The sequence below is a fragment of the Carassius auratus genome, chromosome 28, assembly GCF_003368295.1.
Source record: "Carassius auratus strain Wakin chromosome 28, ASM336829v1, whole genome shotgun sequence".
In the NCBI taxonomy this organism is placed as follows: Eukaryota; Metazoa; Chordata; class Actinopteri; order Cypriniformes; family Cyprinidae; genus Carassius; species Carassius auratus.
The window spans coordinates 2,971,385-2,993,302 of NC_039270.1; the positions used below are offsets into that span (position 1 = coordinate 2,971,385).

Here is a 21,918-nt window from a genome sequence, read left to right on the forward strand (position 1 = left end):
TGTTATTATGTTATGACTTAGACATACTTTTACATATATTAACAATATTATAATTTCTTTTAATAGTAATCTGCGGCCCACCTGCAATACCACCTGTGGCACACAGGTTGAAAACCACTGGTATATACAATTTAGATAAGTCACCCAAGACTTTTTTTTTTTTTTTGATGGTGGCCACAAACTGTGAATCTTCCTTTTTAAGTGGTTCTCTCCAGCTTCTAAAGGAAAGGCAGAGTATTTTTATCTTATGTGTCCTAGTTAGGAGATTTAGCTTAAAACTTATTCACAAACCTTTATGAGTTTACAATAACTAAAAAAAGGGGGGTGAGTCAATACATAGACTTTTTTTCTTTGTTAAAATCCCAAACGAAGCATGAGTTGGACCTCTTGAAGGTGCAGGAGGAGATCATGGAAAATGCTAACTTTAGCCTGATGGCACTGAAAGCGAACGTCCCACCCTCCCTGCAAATCCAAAGCCACGGCCCTGAATGCACACAGACCACACAACCAGAGACAACATTACTACAATACATCGTGTTATTCACCTGTGAGAGAACTTTCTAGCACAGTTGGTACAAGAAGTACAATACTAGGATGGAAGGTCAGGTTGTTGATGTTTTCCTGACATTCACGCTCTGTCGTGATACACATACGTGTGCACGCTAATGATGTATCGTGACATGCAGGTAGGAAAGGCAAAAATTAAAATTCTTGGTCCTATGCTTTCCACAGAATATATATATATATACATTTAGACCACTTAACTTAATGATTGTTATTGGGGTGTGAAGAGACTTTCAAGCAGCATAACAAAAAATGTTTCTGGAGACAACTACTTGAAATATAATTAACATTTATTAAAAAGTGTTGCTTCTTCAATTAAGCTCAGTGTGCTCTCTTTAAGCTCTTCCACATTGAACGTCTATGTAAATACTTCATAAACATTATTGAAATATTAACTGATGCTTGTCACTTTAAGTTTAGTCAATCGATTTTCTATGGATTCTGTCAACTCAAATCTACAGACTGCATTTGATATTTGACAACTAGCATCAACTTCTCCATAGTGTAAATCAGTGGAAAATCGGGGCAAAAATTGTGTAGTGTATTCCAGCCATAACAAATTATAGATAAGTTGACATTCATTTAATAAGAGGTTTCATAATGAAGCTTGTTTCTGTGTTCATCCCCATAAATTAAAGGTTTTATTGGTGTGTTTTATTTGATTTTTGAACTATTACTTGGGGAATGGGGACTAGTATAGAGGACTAGTATGCAATGTGCTTTGATAGCACTTCATTATGAATATATAAATGATCGACATGAATGCCTTGTTGCTTGATTTGTTCTGCTTGTTTTCTTGTGATTGTACACTCAAAAAAAAAAAAAAAGTTAACAATCATTCTTTAAGATGTTTCCTTAAAATACATTATATTTTAATATACAGTAACATGATGTGAGCTTAATAGGAATGGGGTGTGCTCAAAGGGTAAAAGATGTACCCATTAAGCACAGCCAGACCTTTTTTATTTAACGGTATATCTTAATTGAACTGCTTTTATCATTTAAAAATATAATTTAATATGTGAGAGATTAATATTTTAACAATTTTCTGTACTGAAACAAATATATTGTATTCTAAAAATGTCTGTGTAGATTTTGGTAAGCTTAGACCTTTAAACTATTGCTAGAACTTGTCTGAAGAAAAGGGGTGACAGTGGCTTCTGTGTTGTGGCTCCAAGGCTTTGGAACTCTATGGCATTATCATTGAGAACTATGGGTTCTGTAGAATATTTGAAAAAACACAAGCTTTAAACTAACAGTATGGTCTGAAAGCAAATTTCTGTGATATCTAGTGGCATTGTGAAAGGTGCTATATAAATACGTTTTACTTACTTTTAATACTGAACTCTCAAAGTGAACCATATTGACAAATTTAACTTTAGTATGTATGTCATTTCTTACACAAGGCCATACTCCCAGATCCCCCAACAGAACAAGGTCCAGCCTCCACAGTCACAATAACAAATGAAAATCCAGTGGGAAATGGAGTGATGTGGTTGTGTATGATTTAGGAATAGGGGAGAGCCTTTACACTGCTCAAAATCAGGTAGACTCCTATATTTTTTAAACATTTAAAATGCTTAGAAGCACAGGAGGTGCTCATAAAGGCAGTGGTTTACAATCGCGGTCATGGGGACCCATAGTACTGCACATTTTGTACATTAACTCTAGTTAAACACATTTGATTCAGATAATCAGCTCCTCAGGAAAGAGCTCCATGAAACTAAGCTTGTGTCAGTAAAGAGAGACGTATAAAATGTGCAGTGCTGTGGGTCCCCAGGTCCAGATTTGAAAACCACTGTCGTAAGGCACTGTCGTCATCTTTTTCATACCACAAGCATACATTTTTTTAGGTGCCATGTTTTATTTTAACTTTTTTTTTTACACTAAGATTTCAGTCATACTATGTGTTTATGTCCTATCTTTTCTTGTCTTTATCAGCATTTTAATCCACGGTGTAAAAAATGTATTTGTTCATTTAAGATTTGTTAAATCTAAAGTATCAGGTCGGTTTGTGAATGAAACATCCCTAGCATAAAAACATGTATGTAAAAAAGGAAAACAAATGCCAATAAAGAGCAGATGACAATTTACAGGCCTGTCGCTTGAGGGAGAAAGTCGCAAATTATAAATCCTACTTAATTTCGGCAACCTCAGTCTATAAAAGGTTCTACAATGGTTTATTAAAATTATGGCTAACAGCTAGCATGAGCTGCATTAAAGGCCATGTTGCAGGTTAAACACCACTTTCGATTAATTGGTACATAAATCACTCAAGATATGTATATCATTTTTAAAATGTCTCAAAAATGGTCTTTAAAGACCTATTTTTTAAGTTTTTGGTATTAACGTTTTTTTTACGCAACTCGGTGATGACGTCATGTTGGGGAGAGGTCGAGGAAAGGTAGCTTCAGTCTAGTATGATGCAGCGTTCCAGGCAAACCCTAACCTGTGTTTTTCCAACCTTAAACCCATGAAAGTGCACTGGAACGGCAATCAAATCCGTGACTTACCACCCGTGAACTCGTGTCTCATACTGGATCGATGCACTCCGAGTTCCGAGGTCACACAGCACGCGAAACAACAATGACAGCCCCTACAGATAATACTGCCTATGGATGCAGTGTTTATGGAAGTAGTACACGTTGAAAAAACGATTTTAGGTCAATGCAACGTTGCAATAAAATAAATAATCTAGTTACAATTACTTGCGCTCAGAAAGTTTGGCGTAACTTGCCTGGAATGGTACAAAGTCGTTAGTAGTGGTATGAAATAGTGATTACGAGCTCAAAAACCTGCCTGGAACGCAGCATCAGAACTATAGCAACTGACTGGGATGAGGAAGAGGTGGCGAGAGCAAACATGTATGATGGCCCACAGCCGTGTAATTTCGATCGAGCCAGTCGTGAGAGGGCAAATGAGGAATTGCCAAGAACTGATGTCCGTCAAAGCCTATGCATGGTCCGAGGAGAATGAGTGGAGAGTTGGTGAAGTGTCCTGGTGAGTTGCTATCATTAAGCATCGCAGCAATGAGCACTGGAGCTAGTTTACGAGCAGCAGTGCACAATAATGACACACACACACACACAAACACACATATATATATATATAATTATATATATATATATATATATATATATATATATATATATATATATATATAATTTTTTTTATTTATTACTGTCATTGAATAGGACCGAGTGAGAAATCAATGTTTTCTTTATATCTAGTGGAAGTGATCATGAGGTTAGTTCAGAGAACGTCTCTCTAGTCACTCTAATTGCTCTCAAGGCGGCTTCGGTAAATTCTCTCCCCAACGTAACGTGATGCAATGCATTGTGGGGGAAAGGAGACCGCTGTAAGATAGTACCTATTTTTTCGTATTATATTCCGTTTTGTGATACCCAACAACATAAAATCGATGGATAAAAGTTTAAATGTTTATTACCAACAAGCAAATTGGACATATTCGTTAAAAAATTAACCTTGCAACACGGCCTTTAAGTGCAAGAGGGAGGCTGTCAAACAATCCACTAACGTTACAGTTGAAGTTGAAAGTGAATACTGTATAGTTTTATCCTGATAAATTACAAATAACTACATCTATGATCTTCTAAAAGCCATATTTGACGATTCCACCTTTGAAATAAGAGAGTATTCTATACTGACCGACTGACACAATGTAAACAGAAGTTACATACATTAAGGTTATACATGATATGCACTTCGGTAGTATTTTTACATATTTATTGATTTATTTATTACCTCAAGCGAAAACTTACCTGTCAACCAATTGTCGCTGGGATTCTCTCTGAGCACGAGCAGAGATGAGCACCTCATCGGCCAGCGGTAGGGAGCCAACGTTTGATGAGCTGCGAAAACAGAGCATTGACTGAATTATATCTGCTTACGCTTGGCCGACACTTAGATGTTAGAGGTAATGTGGCCGATGTTTTGCACTTGGGCCGACGTCGGCCAGACGTACGTGTGCTGTCTGGGATATATATAAAAGCAATACCCACCAATTGAATGCTCTCCCTTCTTTTCTCAATTGTTTGGCAATTTGTCTGTTAAATTCTCCCACTTCACTGAAATAGTTATCAGAGAACAATCACTGTTGTGTCAACATAAATATCAGTAACAAAAGGGTGCACTGGGCATTATGTGTCGTAGGCCTGCAGAGTAGGCTAAATTGTTTTTTGAACCGCCAAACTACTCATTCATTATTGCAAAACAATGCCAAAACGACAGGCTAATTGGTAGTGCAAACAGGCAGTTGAATTATGAAAGGTATTTTATACTTAACCAATAAGGTAAAACAATGATTAAGAAAGTTTTCCTACTAATACAGTAAGCTCCAGGTAAATCTTACGCATTTTACATCAGCATGCTTCCATGCTCATCTTTTAAGCTAAATTAATGTGCTGGCTAGATTTACTTATTATAAAATGCAACAAGGATTCATTAAATCATGGCCACGAATAATTAATACATCTAAAATATGAATTCTAAATTTGTGGGAATTAGTTATTGATTCATAGTAAGCAGCTCTCACTTTGGCTTTATGTAAACTTTGCTTCGTTTAAACGTAATATAATAAAAGTTAATTTTATATCGGTACTCACAGTCTGATTGTCCATGTCGTCCATCTCAAATGAGTGTTTTCGGTGATCCAGTTCAGTAGGAAGCGCATGCAGAAAAAAACTAGGGTCCTATAACCGGGGTCCTAAAACCGCTGCTTCTGTTTGTGCAGGAAAACCTTCCTCCAACATGTGCTTCAAGATTATAAATTAGATTTACCCTACAAAATAATTTTTAAGGTTAAAATTTTGATGCAAATTATTGTGTTTTGTGTGAAACAAGTATTGAAACTTTAGAGCATGTTTTTTTTTTTTTTTTTTGGTGTGATTCAGTTCACTTCTGTTGTAGTGAGATGCAAAACTTGTTATGTTCCAAAGATGTTGAATTACCACCATTCAATGTGAAGGTAGTTAGGTTTGGTATTTTTCATGAAAACAAAGATTTTGAATTTGTTCTCAATTCTCTGATATGTTTTGGGAGGTTTTTTATTCACAAATGCAGATGGTTTAAATCTAAACCCACCTTTATTAATTGGTGTAACAAGCTAAAACTTTTATATCAATCCTTAAAATTTGTTAAGAATAAAAAAACCCTTAAGCTGTCCTCTATGTTGGAATGATATAATTAAATTTTTGTAGCATTGTTTTCTTTTTGTTTGTTGTTATAAGTCTGGTTATGCTCAACCAAGTCTGAATAATTGTGGATATTTTTGGAAATGTGTTCATGTACTACCTTGTTTGGTTATAATGTTGTTGCAATAAAAAAAAAAAAAAAACACTTCTCCACCGTTCTGGTCTTTCTTCCTCTCGTCGCTTCGCTCCAGTCCAGCGGGAGGCGCTAAACACACACGTTTGTTTGACAAACATCATTAAACCTCAGAGGAAGAAGTTCAGTTTCACCGCGATCTCTGTTGTTGTTTTGTCGGTGTGCTGCCTTCATACAAACGGTTAGACAAGTTTCTATAGAGAGAAAATACAGATTTTGAATCAGTTCAGTAAATACCTGTAATATCCTCACATTCTTGAGTTTTGAAGCGAGCAGGAATATCTGGAGGAGTTTATCATCTGAACTGAGATCTGCTGCTGTGAAAATTATGTTCATTAAAGAAGAGAGAGAAGAGAACACGAGTGAACCAGAAACCTGGAGAACAAAACAAGAGGATCCAGAAACCTGGGGAATAAAACAAGAGGAACCAGAAACCTGGAGAATAAAACAAGAGGATCCAGAAACCTGGGGAATAAAACAAGAGGAACCAGAAACCTGGAGAATAAAACAAGAAGAACCAGAAACATGCAGAATAAAAAAAGAGGAACAAGGAGGTTGGTGTTTATTCATATTTATTTTACTTTTTTAAGTTATTTTTTTGTTCTTCATTCATCTTTAATGACTGTTTGTGATAACGTTACATTAGGCTTAAATTTTTTACTTATCGGGTGTTTTGGGGCCCTGGAGAATTTCTGTGGGTGTTTTTATATAAAGTCTAGGTGTAGACTGCTGCACTCAAGACTTAACCATGGGTTTTTATTAAAGTTCCTTTGACTATTTTGTACCATTCAATGTTATTGAACCACTTTTTGTGCAGTATGAATAAAGGGTGATAAATTAAAGTTCTTGCAGTATCCTTTAATAAAATATAAATAATATACAAACAATAAAAGCATAATCTAAAAAACCATGTCTTGTACATTATAAAGAATATAATACAGTTGGTTTGATACATTTATCTCAAACTGTGTCAGTTTAATTGAAGTGAGGATATTATATAAAACTGTTGATTCAATAATGTATATAAAACAACAAAGGCATCATCTGAAAAACAATGCCTTGCGCATTATACTGAATAATATTCTGTATATTTTACAGTTGGTTTGATCAAACGATGTTGTCCTTTAATGTATTTATATTAATGCATTAAAAGTTGTAAAATTATTTTAAAACCCATAAAACGGTAATTAAAAAAACTGAACTTTGTGCAATAACGGATGTTTTTCTGAATATTTTAGTATTGGTTTTACATTATAATGTCACGTAGTTAAATCGTTTATTTAATTTAAATGGTTCATTGTTAATTTCCCCCTAGAAATTAAGCCTTGTGCAACGTAAAGGGCATGGATTTATAACTTTACCGCCGTCGAAAACAACTACACAAGCACTGCACCAACTGTATAAAACACCTCTAAAATTAGTTAAAATGAGTGCTGTCTGTCACTGTCTGTAATCAGTTCAGTGAATGACTGTATGCTCATTCTTTGTAAAGTAGCAACAATGTCATTTGTAAAGTAGCCTACAGTCTTAGGCACATTAGTATTTTCGCCCCAAAAAAGGGTTTTAAGCCAGTTATTTATATCTTTTGCTGTTGTATGTCAGTAGGAAATATCAGTTTACATTTCCAAACATTCATTGCCATTCATTTTAAAGGGGGGGTGAAATGCTATTTCATGCATACTGAGTTTTTTACACTGTTAAAGAGTTGGATTCCCATGCTAAACATGGACAAAGTTTCAAAAATTAAGTTGTACGTTTGAAGGAGTATTTTTGTTCCCAAAATACTCCTTCCGGTTTGTCACAAGTTTCGGAAAGTTTTTTTCGAGTATGGCTCTGTGTGACGTTAGATGGAGCGGAATTTCCTTATATGGCTCCTAAGGGCGCGTCTGCCGGAAGAGCGCGCGCTCCAGTATAGCAGAGCACAGACATTCACTGATCAGAGCGAGAGCGTCGCGAAATGTCACAAAAGGAGTGTGTTTTTGGTTGCCGGGGCAAGACAACCCTGCACAGATTACCAAAAAAAAAAAAACAGCATTAAGGGACCAGTGGATGGAGTTTATTTTTACAGAGCATCAACGGAGTTGTGCAAGTGTTTTTGTTTGTTCCCTGCATTTCGAAGATGCTTGTTTTACAAACAAGGCCCAGTTTGACAACGGATTTGCGTATCGTTTATTTCTTAAGGATGATGCAGTCCCAACGAAAAAGGGTAACGATCGTGTGTTGGAACCGCAGGCGGTGAGTAGAATTGCTTAAAATATCCGGGTTCGAGCCCCGCTCGGAGCGAGTCGTTGCTGCTGCTGCTCTCGTTCAGTTTCAGCCTCGGGATCTGTTTCTGGATCATAAATAAACGGCTGAATCTGACTGTAAGCCATGGTTTGTTTTGGATGATGGTTTTGTCCTCACGGTAATGTCACAGGTTCCACATGCTCTCAACGCAAAAGCTTACTCGCGCTCGTGATTCTTTAGCTCCGCCCACACGTCACGCCTCCAGCCGGTCGTGTTTTTCCGGGAAAAATCGGTACAGACTATCTTTCTCTCATGAATATAATAAAACTAAAGATTTTTTGAAGTTATGAAGGATGCAGTACAACTCTATAGGTACTCAAGATTAACAGGATATTGAGTGAAAACGAGCATTTCACCCCCCCTTTAATAATAATCTAGTAAGATTGTTGAATGCACATGCAGTCTGACAACAGACAGCCTAAGACTAAGACTTTTGGATAGTAGTGTGTACTGTATAAAGTACGTATAATTAGATTAAGTCAAAGTCACCTTTATTTATATAGCGCTTTAAACAAAACACATTGCGTCAAAGCAACTGAGCAACATTCATTAGGAAAACAGTGTCTCAATAATGCAAAATGATAGTTAAAGGTAGTTCATCATTGAATTCAGTAATGTCATCTCTGTTCAGTTAAATAGTGTCTGTGCATTTATTTGCAATCAAGTCAACGATATCGCTGTAGATGAAGTGACCCCAACTAAGCAAGCCAGAGGCGACAGCGGCAAGGAAACGAAACTCCATCAGTGACAGAATGGAGAAAAAAACCTTGGGAGAAACCAGGCTCAGTTGGGGGGCCAGTTGTCCTCTGACCAGACGAAACCAGTAGTTAAATTCCAGGCTGCAGCAAAGTCAGATTGTGCAGAAGAATCATCTGTTTCCTGTGGTCTTGACCTGGTGCTCCTCTGAGACAAGGTCTTTACAGGGGATCTGTATCTGGGGCTCTAGTTGTCCTGGTCTCCGCTGTCTTTCAGGGATGTAGAGGTCCTTTCTAGGTGCCGATCCACCATCTGGTCTGAATACATACTGGATCCGGGTGACTGCAGTGACCCTCTGGATACAGACTGGATCTGGTGGCCACGGTGACCTCGGAACAAGAGAGAAACAAACAAATATTAGCGTAGATGCCATTCTTCTAATGATGAAGCAAGTACATATAGTGTTATGGGAAGTGTTTCCGGTTCCGGTTTACCTAATTAATGCAGCCTAAAAATCCTTTAACGGATTTGGATATTAAAAGCATATTAGTATGTTATGTGTATGCCAGGTTAAAGAGATGGTTCTTTAATCTAGATTTAAACTCCAAGAGTGTGTCTGCCTCCCGAACAATGTTAGGTAGGTTATTCCCGAGTTTAGGCGCCAAATAGGAAAAGGACCTGCACTTGTGATCGATATGATACATCTTCATTCACTGTTACGAACTGATGGCGGTCATATAAGTACGATTTAAACCATGCTAATGAACTTCCACTGATGCCAACAAAGTGTTCAAGTCTATGCAAAAGAATGCTGTGGTCAATTGTGTCAAACGCAGCAATAAGATCCAATAAAACTAATAGAGAGATACACCCACGATCAGATGATAAGAGCAGATCATTTGTAACTCTAAGTAGAGCAGTCTCAGTACTATGATACGGTCTAAATCCTGACTGGAAATCCTCACATATACCATTATTCTCTAAGAAGGAATATAATTGTGAGGATACCACCTTTTCTAGTATCTTGGACAGAAAAGGGAGATTCGAGATTGGTCTATAATTAACTAGTTCTTTGGGGTCAAGTTGTGTTTTTTTTTCTGAGAGGCTTAATAACAGCCAGTTTGAAGGTTTTGGTGACATATCCTAATGACAATGAGGAATTAATTATAGTCAGAAGAGAACCTATGACTTCTGGAAGCACCTCTTTTAGGAGCTTAGATGGTATAGGGTCTAACATACATGTTGTTGGTTTAGATAATTCAACAAGTTTATACAATTCTTCCTCTCCTATAGTAGAGAATGAGTGGAACTGTTCCTCAGGGGGTCTATAGTGCACTGTCTGATGTGATACTGTAGCTGACGGCTGAATGGTTGCAATCTCTAATAGTATTGATTTTAGAAGTAAAGTAGTTCATAAAGTCATTACTGCTGTGGTGTTGGGAAATGTCAACACTTGTTGAGGCTTTATTTTTCGTTAATTTAGCCACTGTCTTGAATAAATACCTGGGGTTATGTTTGTTTTCTTCTAAAAGAGAAGAAAAGTAATCAGATCTAGTAGTTTTTAATGCTTTTCTGTAGGATGTGTTACTTTCCCACCAAGCAATACGAAATACCTCTAGTTTTGTTTTCCTCCAGCTGCGCTCCATTTTTTGGGCTGCGCTCCATTTTTCGGGCTGCTCTCTTTAGGGTGCGAGTATGCTGTTTTCCTTAACCTTCCTTAAGCGTAAAGGAGCAACTGTATTTAAAGTGCAAGAATAGAGAGAGTCCATAGTTTCTGTTACATCATCAAGTTGTTCTGAAGTTTTGGATATGCTAAGGAATTTGGATACATCAGGAAGATAACTTAAAAAGCAGTCTTTTGTGGTAGAAGTGATGGTTCTTTGATACTTGTAACAAGAAGTAGAATTTACAATTTTGGCTATATGAAGTTTACACAGAACTAAATAATGATCTGAGATATCATCACTTGGCTGAATAATTTCAACACTATCAACATCAATTCCATGTGACAGTATTAAATCTAGAGTATGATTTCGACAATGAGTAGGTCCTGAAACATGTTGTCTAACACCAACAGAGTTCAGAATGTCTATAAATGCTGTTCCCAATGCATCTTTTTCATTATCGACATGGATATTAAAATCACCAACTATTAAAACTTTATCTGCAGCCAGAACTAACTCTGATGTAAAATCACCAAGCTCATCCAATTGTCTATGAAACCTATGTTAATCTGTGGGCACCACTTAGACATCCAGCCATTGAGTGATGACAATCTGCTATGCATCTCGTCACCATGGTAAGCAAGGAGGGGACCAGAGCATATTACAGTGTCTGACATCGTGCTTGCAAGTTCACACACCTCTTTAAAGTTAATTTTAGTGACGAACATCATTAGCGCCGGCATGAATAACAATCTTACTGTAATTACGTTTAGCATTTGCCAGCACTTTTAAATTTGCCAAGATGTCAGGGCCCATATCCCTAAAGAATTTTTGTGCAAAAAGTGGCTCCTAGTGGCCAAATTCTAAGAAAATTCTCAGAGTCATGATGTTTTCTTAGAATTGCCCCTAAAAGTGACACGAAAATCCCAGTTAATATAAAAGCTATTCCTCAAGATTCCTAGCGCTTAAAATGGCTCCTAAGGCGAGATCTGCTAAGAGCAGGTAAGAGGACTTTTAGTGGCTTAGGAGTTCCCCTAAGCAGCTGCACAAAATGGCCAACAGAGGAGGCAGGAGAGATGTCCTGCAAACACTGGATGACAGGGAGTTATTGAAACGCTACAGATCGTACAGGAATTATGTTTGTGGTGGATCTCCTTAGAGATGCAATTACTTCACCAACTGGGCCAGCAACAAACCTTGCTCCTCAGTCCAGTTCGGCTTGTGATTCCTTTTTTTCTCAATTTTCTGTGTTTGTATGATATTTGTTAACAAGCCTTCATAAATAGACCATCCAGCAATCACAGACATTGATAAAAGCTGAGCCGTGTTACCCTCGTTAAGACCACACTGAGTTGTAACGTTGTAATTTCTACTTCATTAAGGACAGCCCCTTGAGATAGGCCGTCTTGTTTTCAATGGGGTCCACATGGGAGTGAAAGTACAAAATATGCCAGCCAGGATATTAATATGATCAAATAAGACACAAATCATTATTTGAACAGGGTGTAATGAGCTTAAGTTTTCACATATTTTAGATTCTAATGTTAGGCTATAACCCCTACAGCTTACTATTCATTTTCCAGATATTTTCTTGAATGTGAAATATTATTTACATTTACAGTCTGCATAAGATTAGAGTGTATAATTATGTTTATTGATTTGAGGGTACATCCATTGCTCATTATCACCAAAAGTTAATTTTCATCAAACTTGTAGGATCAACCAATTACGGCTTTTGAAATGATGACTCATACCTAGCAACGGGGTCAACCACACCTCCTCACTAAGATAGGATTTTCCATCCATTCCTTGCTCAGAGTTCACTGAAAATGTTCTGGAATCAATTCTAAGCTAAAACTCCTGGCAATGAATTTTTAGGTTAAGTTAGGAGCTCTCTGAGAGGATTCTCAGAATATTTAGGGATACGGGCCCAGGTCTGTAAAGTGTCTAGTCTGTAAAAGTAAAGTGTCCCGGTCATGTATAATGCGTAGATTCCTGTTGAATCCTTTAAGGAGTGAAACCGTCGTCATTTCCTGAGTGGAGTGCCCTCTATTGGAGTTTATAGCCGCGTTTCCACCGCAGGAACTTTACCCAGGAACTAGGGACTTTGGCCTGGTACTTGGTGTGTTTCCACCGCAGGAACCAGGAACTAAATAAAGTTCCGGGTAAAAAAATGCCCCTCAGAAAGTCCCTGCTGGCGAGGTGGTACATTTTCAAAGTTACGGAACTTTCGGGGGCGGGACTTTGACGCAAAACATCCTGATTGGTTGAGTTCACGCAACATTGGTTGAGTTCAACCACCATTTATTCGGATCAACATTTTCAAAATATTACTGTTAATGTGTCATGAAATGTAATTTTAAAAGTATTTCAGGAGAGAATGTAGTTGTTTAAAACTCAAATCTGTTGTTTATTTATAAAGACAGCGCCTATTTAAAAATTATTTGTTTCGCTGATCTCTGATACGGTGAGCTCCACGCAATCAGCGGGAGCTCAGTGATCATCTATACGCAGAAGCAGCCTCTCCTGGGATAGACCTTTTGATATGTGCCGCTAGTTCTGATGTGTCTTTAGTGGTTAAACATAACATATAATTCAGCTGCGGGGTAAATCTAACAGGTTTTCTTTTGTCTGTATTCAATTTATCTATATGTTAAAATGAAAATAAAAAAAGGCAAGTCTATATAATATTTCGTTTCATTGTAATGGCTGTATATAACATTACACATATCCCTGAACTAAGTACATTTCTGCAGTTGTTATTATGTTTAAATGAAAACGAAAGGAGGCAGTGGTATTTTATATCCTATTTCGTTTATACAGTAAGGAAAATTGCAGTAGCCAAGACGAGCTGACTGAAGTTATCAAGTACGCTGCTGTTTATAGATTTACCGGACTTGCGTTGTAGCGGACAACACACTCCCCAGTCGAATGTCATTTGCCTTATCTTCCCGGTACTTTACACTGTGGTGGAAACGCAGAAAACAACAGGTCTGGGAAAAAATGTTCCTGGTAAAAAAAGTTCCTGGTAAAAATGTTCTGGGTAATTTCGATGGAAACGCGGCATATGGTCACTCCAGCTGACGATCGTGACGATATACAGTATTGTTCAAAATAATAGCAGTACAATGTGACTAACCAGAATAATCAAGGTTTTTCGTATATTTTTTTATTGCTACGTGGCAAACAAGTTACCAGTAGGTTCAGTAGATTCTCAGAAAACAAATGAGACCCAGCATTCATGATATGCACGCTCTTAAGGCTGTGCAATTGGGCAATTAGTTGAATTAGTTGAAAGGGGTGTGTTCAAAAAAATAGCAGTGTGGCATTCAATCACTGAGGTCATCAATTTTGTGAAGAAACAGGTGTGAATCAGGTGGCCCCTATTTAAGGATGAAGCCAACACTTGTTGAACATGCATTTGAAAGCTGAGGAAAATGGGTCGTTCAAGACATTGTTCAGAAGAACAGCGTACTTTGATTAAAAAGTTGATTAGAGAGGGGAAAACCTATAAAGAGGTGCAAAAAATGATAGGCTGTTCAGCTAAAATGATCTCCAATGCCTTAAAATGGAGAGCAAAACCAGAGAGACGTGGAAGAAAATGGAAGACAACCATCAAAATGGATAGAAGAATAACCAGAATGGCAAAGGCTCAGCCAATGATCACCTCCAGGATGATCAAAGACAGTCTGGAGTTACCTGTAAGTACTGTGACAGTAAGAAGACGTCTGTGTGAAGCTAATCTATTTTCAAGAATCCCCCGCAAAGTCCCTCTGTTAAAAAAAAGGCATGTGCAGAAGAGGTTACAATTTGCCAAAGAACACATCAACTGGCCTAAAGAGAAATGGAGGAACATTTTGTGGACTGATGAGAGTAAAATTGTTCTTTTTGGGTCCAAGGGCCACAGGCAGTTTGTGAGACGACCCCCAAACTCTGAATTCAAGCCACAGTACACAGTGAAGACAGTGAAGCATGGAGGTGCAAGCATCATGATATGGGCATGTTTCTCCTACTATGGTGTTGGGCCTATTTATCGCATACCAGGGATCATGGATCAGTTTGCATATGTTAAAATACTTGAAGAGGTCATGTTGCCCTATGCTGAAGAGGACATGCCCTTGAAATGATTGTTTCAACAAGACAATGACCCAAAACACACTAGTAAACGGGCAAAGTCTTGGTTCCAAACCAACAAAATTAATGTTATGGAGTGGCCAGCCCAATCTCCAGACCTTAATCCAATTGAGAACTTGTGGGGTGATATCAAAAATGCTGTTTCTGAAGCAAAACCAAGAAATGTGAATGAATTGTGGAATGTTGTTAAAGAATCATGGAGTGGAATAACAGCTGAGAGGTGCCACAAGTTGGTTGACTCCATGCCACACAGATGTCAAGCAGTTTTAAAAAACTGTGGTCATACAACTAAATATTAGTTTAGTGATTCACAGGATTGCTAAAAAAAAATTTTTGTACAAAATAGTTTTGAGTTTGTACAGTCAAAGGTAGACACTGCTATTTTTTTGAACGCACCCCTTTCAACTAATTGCCCAATTGCACAGCCTTAAGAGCGTGCATATCATGAATGCTGGGTCTTGTTTGTTTTCTGACAATCTACTGAACCTACTGGTAACTTGTTTGCCACGTAGAAATAAAAAATATACTAAAAACCTTGATTATTCTGGTTAGTCACATTGTACTGCTATTATTTTGAACAATACTGTATATATATATATATATATATATATATATTTATTAGTTGTGTTCCCGTCTAAGGATTTTCTTAGTCGAATCGAAATTTTCGAATCTTGCTGATATTCGGCTGATCAAGTCAGACATTCTACAGCCATTATTAGTGATGTTAATACACAGGGAAAATGTGTAACTAATGCTTCGCAAAATACAAATGGGATAAATAATGTATTTATGTTTTGATTCAAATAGTTAAAATTAAATGTCAGGGAAACCCTAACAATACAAATTTTTTACATATTTTACTATATGACAGTAGTTATTAATGTTCTGTATTTCTGTTTTGAGCTGCGCACACTGAAGAGGACCCGTAGAGTGAGCATTTGATAGCAGGTTTTTGATCAATGGGATTAAACTCATAATTGAATGTAGAATACGCTTTATTTATACAACATAACGTTAATATTAGGACTAATATGCTTGCTATCTGTAAAAAGAGCCCAAATGCAAATGAACGTGTCTGTGCGGCTCTGAATGTGAACTACTTTTGTGGATGCGTTCTTCACAAAACAATGTGCAGAAACACGGCAGCTAAACTCTAAAAATACACAGCGTTTTATTATAATGGTGTCGTCATTATAACAGTATGGGTGTGACAGTCCAGTCATAGTTATTAATAATATGCTTTTTTGTTTGACCTGCTCGTGAAATCATGTGAAATCAGACATTTGAGCGCTCATGTATAGACATAATGGCATAATCAATAACTCCCTGCAAATTATTGTCAATTAATATACAATTATTTTATAATAAACTTAAAATAATATAAAACTTATAATAATATAAAATAATATTATTATTATTATAAAAAAAAATGCTATTGTTATTTTAATCTAAACTTTCTGAATTTACAAACTGAAAATCGGCCAGCTTTTATTTTGGCGGGTTGCCAGCAAGTAAGTACATGGATTTCCGGGTTTAGCGCTGCCGTCTGTAGAGCGTCAGTGAATGAAATGTCACAGTTTTTAATTTTGCTTTGAAAACGCTAGCGGATAGCCTAGATTTATGTATTCAATTTGAAAAAAAATCTTGTACTGTAAAGTTTGTAGATCTAAAATGGTAATTGCGCATTAACAGCAGTATGAAAACGTGCCTTCTGAACTTATTTACACAGCACATTTCTTATTTTGGTCATGCAAACCTGCATGCCGCGGTGGTATTACCCATTCTGGTTGTCTACCTACTGCATATAATTGTGTATATAAAATATATACATTTTACTAGGGCTGTGACGGTGATAAAGTGATGCTTAAAAATGTTTACCCAGTTTCCCTATTAAATTAGTAAAAGTCATTAAATCTGAAGAAAAAAAATGTAAATTGTATATTCTCAGCTTTTAACAATATACCAAAAACAAATAATTTAACTTTTATTTCAGAGTACATTGAAGAAAAAGAGGAAAATGAAGAATCAAATCATCAAGAGAAGCAGCATGCATGTGATCAATGCGGTAAAATGTTTTTATGGGCTTCACTTCTGAAGAAACACTTGAAAGTTCATGCAAAGAAGAAGCCACATTCATGTAATTTGTATGGTAAGAGTTTTTTGCATCTACAAAGTTTGAAAGAACATAAGAAAATACATACTGGTGTGAGAGAGTACATGTGCTTTGGGTGTGAAAAGACTTTTAGTTCAGTGAGCAGTTTAAAACTACATGAGAAGATCCACACTGGAGAGAAATCTTACAAGTGTTCACACTGTGACATGAGATTCAGTCAATCATCAAGTCTGAAAACACATGAGAGAATTCACACTGGAGAGAAACCTTACAAGTGTTCACACTGTGACAAGAGATTCAGTCAATCATCAAGTCTGAAAACACATGAGAGGATCCACACTGGAGAGAAACCTTACAGGTGTTCACACTGTGACAAGATATTCAGGGATTCGACACATCTGAAAATACATGAGAGGATCCACACTGGAGAGAAACCTTACAAGTGTTCACACTGTGACAAGCGATTCAGTCAGTCAGCAGAACTGAAAACACATGAGAGGATTCACACTGGAGAGAAACCTTACAAGTGTTCACACTGTGACAAGAGATTCCGTATTACATTGAGTCTGAAAAGACATGAGAGGACCCACACTGGAGAGAAACCTTACAAGTGTTCACACTGTGACAAGAGATTCAGTGTTACATCGAGTCTGAAAAGACATGAGAGCATTCACACTGGAGAGAAACCTTACAAGTGTTCACACTGTGACAAGAGATTCAGTGATTTGACACATCTGAAAAGACATGAGATGATTCACACTGGAGAGAAACCTTACAAGTGTTCACACTGTGACAAGAGATTCAGTGATTTGACACATCTGAAAAGACATGAGAGGATCCACACTGGAGAGAAACCTTACAAGTGTTCACACTGTGACATGAGATTCAGTAATTCGACACGTTTGAAAACACATGAGAGGATTCACACTGGAGAGAAACCTTACAAGTGTTCACACTGTGACAAGATATTCAGTGTGTCATCAAGTCTGAAAACACATGAGAGCATTCACACTGTAGAGAAACCTTACAAGTGTTCACACTGTGACTGGAGATTCATTCGTACAGGAAATCTGAAAAGACATGAGATGATTCACACTGGAGAGAAACCTTACAATTGTTCACACTGTGACAAGAGATTCAGTGATTTGACACATCTGAAAAGACATGAGAGGATCCACACTGGATAGAAACCTTACAAGTGTTCACACTGTGACGAGATTCAGTAATTCGACACGTCTGAAAACACATGAGAGGATTCACACTGGAGAGAAACCTTACAAGTGTTCACACTGTGACAAGAGATTCAGTGTTACATCGAGTCTGAAAACACATGAGAGGATTCACACTGGATAGAAAGCACATCACCGCAATGTACGTGAGAAGTGTTCCTTCCACACAGTCATACAAAAAAACAATCACAGTAAGGCCCCGTACATGCGGAGACACATTTAGTTGTATATGTAAATATTTTGTATGGTATATGTTTTTCCTCCAGATGGATCCAACATTTTGGGAGAGTGAATTAATTTTTTTTTAAACCAGGTCCCAGAGTGGATAAATCTGAAAATGACACCTTTTTTGTTTTTGTTTACTGCCAATCCATGTATTTTGTTAAACAATGATGTCATCACCCCACTTCTCTACTATAGTCAGACACCGCTACATCATGTAACACCAACAACAATGGAGGACTACATGTTTGTGTTCATGCTGTAGAAGCTACTGAGCCTATTAGCTTGACTAAACTTACTAGTAGAGCTGCACGATATTGGAAAAAACAACACACATTGTGATAATTTTTCTCGGCAATGTATATTGCGATATGGAAAAAAATCACAGGTTGATCTGAACAGCTCTATTTGGGGGGAAAAAATTAATGATTGTGGTGATTTTGTAGGTGATTAAATCAGTTAAGAAAATTAAAACAGATAAATACGATAGAAAAATGGTACAAATGAAATAAAAAAGTGCTTTATATTCTTCAGTCCAACTGTTACTATCTGTTACGTTAAGTCTAATACATTACTGCTGCGTTACATTGCTGACAGAATGCAGTGTTTATAATCTAGAGATTGTAAAGAGGATGTAGCACACGCATTGTCAAGTCAAGTCAAGTCAAGTACAGACTTGCTCCTGCGAGACCTGATGCAACAGAGAGCGGTGCGGGATGCGGGGTGTGTGCAGGACAGAGGAAAATAAAAAAAAGAAGTATCTAAACATAAAAAATCTAAAACAAATAAATTGTTATTCATCTATTACACAAAAGCAAAATGAATTCATATAAAATATAAACAATTGACAGGTGCAAGCGTATGCAGAGCTTCTATTTAGGCTATAACAGGGATTGGTTTGTCGCACGATGAGATTGATGCAAGCACACCTTTTGTGAATAAAAGTTTAATTTCGGCTAAGCGAGTTTGTCGTTTTTGCTGTTTTCATTTAAAATAAAACATTGAACCACAAACTAAGCATTTATTTTAAAAGGGGGAAAATACCTTATTTATTTTGGTTACAATATCCATCTTATTCGTTTTTGTTAATAAAATTTAGATCTTTAAATGCCAAAGGGAATTTGTACCATTGTACTATTTTATGGCTTATGTGTTTTAATTAATGGGCTAACAATGAACCACAAACTACTATAGTTTTAAAGAAAGAGGAAATCCAAAGACCTTTTAATTTTTTTGTGCAACAATGCAGATAAAACATTTTCCTTATATTAATAAAAGTTCAAAGTTTAATATTAGAGAAATTGTCATCGTACTGTTTTAGCATGTTTTGTTATTAATAATAATAGGCTAATGATGAGCCACAAATTAAGTATTGGTTTGAAGTAAGAGGAAAATGTAGATTCATATTCACGTATATTCTGACATAGTTTTGCACATAGGCTGTGTCATTTCAGGCATAAATTGAGATAGAGGTGAGCATAATTCAGTGTCCACACACATCTGCGTGGCTCTCACAGTGTCTACACCATGCGCCAGCGGCGCAACAAAATGCAATAGACCCCATTATAATCAGTGATGCTGTTTACAGTAGATGTGGCGCGACGTGACAAATCGCAGAGAGTAAATCAGTTCAACCAAATGCACAAAACCTGATTAATATTTATAAATCCAGCAGCTCATTAACCTTTAGTAATCCTTGGTGTATTTTATAGTTCTTATTATTAGAATTCATATTATTATTTTCCTATCAGTATTTTTGTTAGTTTTTTCCCATTTTTTGTCAAACATTGAATGACAGAAAAAACAACCACCTCTCAAGTTAAAATTCAGTTTGATGAAATTCAGTTTGTTAAAGTTCAGTTCGATGAATAATGAGTAATATGCATTCAAACATGGTTAACAAATTTACTTCTAGTTGCTTAAGTTATATTAAATAATACTTGATTATTATAAAGCTTGATTGATGTTAAAACTGCACCATTTTACAAATATATATATATATATATATATGTGTGTGTGTGTGTGTGTGTGTGTGTGTGTATGTATATATATATATATATATATATATATATATATATATATATATATATATATATATATATATATATATATATATATCAATCAGTCTGGTGGCAAGTAAACTAACATATTCACCAGTCAATGGAGATTCAATTGCCAAAGTGTCAGAGGTTTCGAGACTGACCTACTTTCCATTGCAACTTGTAAAATAATTTCTCAGTTTGGTTCAATAAAGTAATTCTGAGTCTGATTCTGATATTTAAAAAGACAGTGTTTCTAATGCTAGTTTTTTTTTTTTTTTAGGTTATTTAAAAAAAAAAAACTTTTTCATTAATCTTCTACATCCATGCATCACTTTTATTATGCAATTAGAAACTACTTTTTTTATGTCTTCATCTTAATGCATTGTTTTATTTAAAAAGGAGCTTTACACACAACCAGAGCTAATGATAATGACACTGTATTGTTATACATTTATGTAGTCTTGATTTGGGTTTGTACAGTGGTTTTAAAAGGGTTGTAATCTAGTTCAAGTAAATATTAGCATAAACTTTTATCAGGTAATTTCACAACAACAAAAATGTGGCTAGTAAAAATGCTGTGTGGTTAGTAACTTGGCTACATCGGCTAGTGAGCAAAAAAGTTAATGTAAAGCCCTGGGCCCGTATTAATAAAGATTATAAGAATCCTCTCAGAAAACTCTTAATTTAGCTTAAAAACTTTTACGTAGGAGTCTTAGCTTAAGAGCGATTCGGGACCGATCTGAGAGCAACTCTGAGTAAGGAAAAGACAAAAACTTTCATCTTAGTGAGGAGGCAGGGTTGACCCCGTTGCTATGTATGACACAATCTTTTGAAGACTGTGATTGGTTGATTGTCCAAGAAGGAAAAAAAAAGTGATTTTAAGTCAATTCTAATTGTCACTTTGAATTTACATGCGTAATTTTTTCTGTTTGACCATTCTCTCTCTCTCTCTCTCTCTCTCTCTCTCTCTCTCACACACACACACACACACACACACACATTATATGTGTGTATATAAATCCTTTTTTTATTTACCATGCTTTTAATTTCCTATAAGGTATTTGATTGGCTTAGAATTATAAAAATTTTTCCACTCTGTCCAATTACAGTGATTGCTGTCTTATTTAAGTGGTGGTTTGAATGTTGGTTTAAATGTATCAAACATGGAATCAAAACCAAGAATGCGAGAAAGCCAAACAGTGTTTACTGTTAGCCCAGTTAGTGGATGGACACTGGGCCATTATTAAAGGAAAATTTGGGCCTCTTAAAAGTCCTCGTCCGTGCTCCTAAAAAATATGACCTTAAGACCTCTTTTAAGGGTTAAGATGCTTTCTGAATTACTTTTTTCTTTATTATGATTTTTTTCTTTAATTTTATGAGTAAATGCCCACATTTCTAAGAATTTTCCTAGAATTTTTTCACTAGGAGCTACTTTTTGCATTAAGAATCTTTATGAATATGGGCCCTGATTGTTAGACTTATAAAACTCACAGGAAGCTCATAAGAAACACAATTATATAATTTATATCATGAAACAAAATGATTTACAACAATACAATTGTGACATTGTTCTTTGAGGAGTAACTACATATTTGTGTTGATCTGAATCTTACAGTTGAATT

General features: G+C 36.3%; 1 protein-coding gene across 1 annotated transcript in view; it reads left to right on the plus strand.

The window, feature by feature from the left end:
• The first annotated feature begins 5,952 nt into the window (after positions 1-5,952).
• Positions 5,953-21,918, plus strand: part of LOC113047422 (zinc finger protein 721-like) — a 153,083-nt gene continuing 137,117 nt past the window's right edge. Inside the window, exons 1-2 of the mRNA XM_026208768.1 lie at positions 5,953-6,464; positions 16,684-17,943. Coding sequence (XP_026064553.1) covers positions 6,239-6,464; positions 16,684-17,943 — 1,486 coding nt within the window. The 5' untranslated portion in view covers positions 5,953-6,238. The remainder of the gene's footprint in view (positions 6,465-16,683; positions 17,944-21,918) is intronic.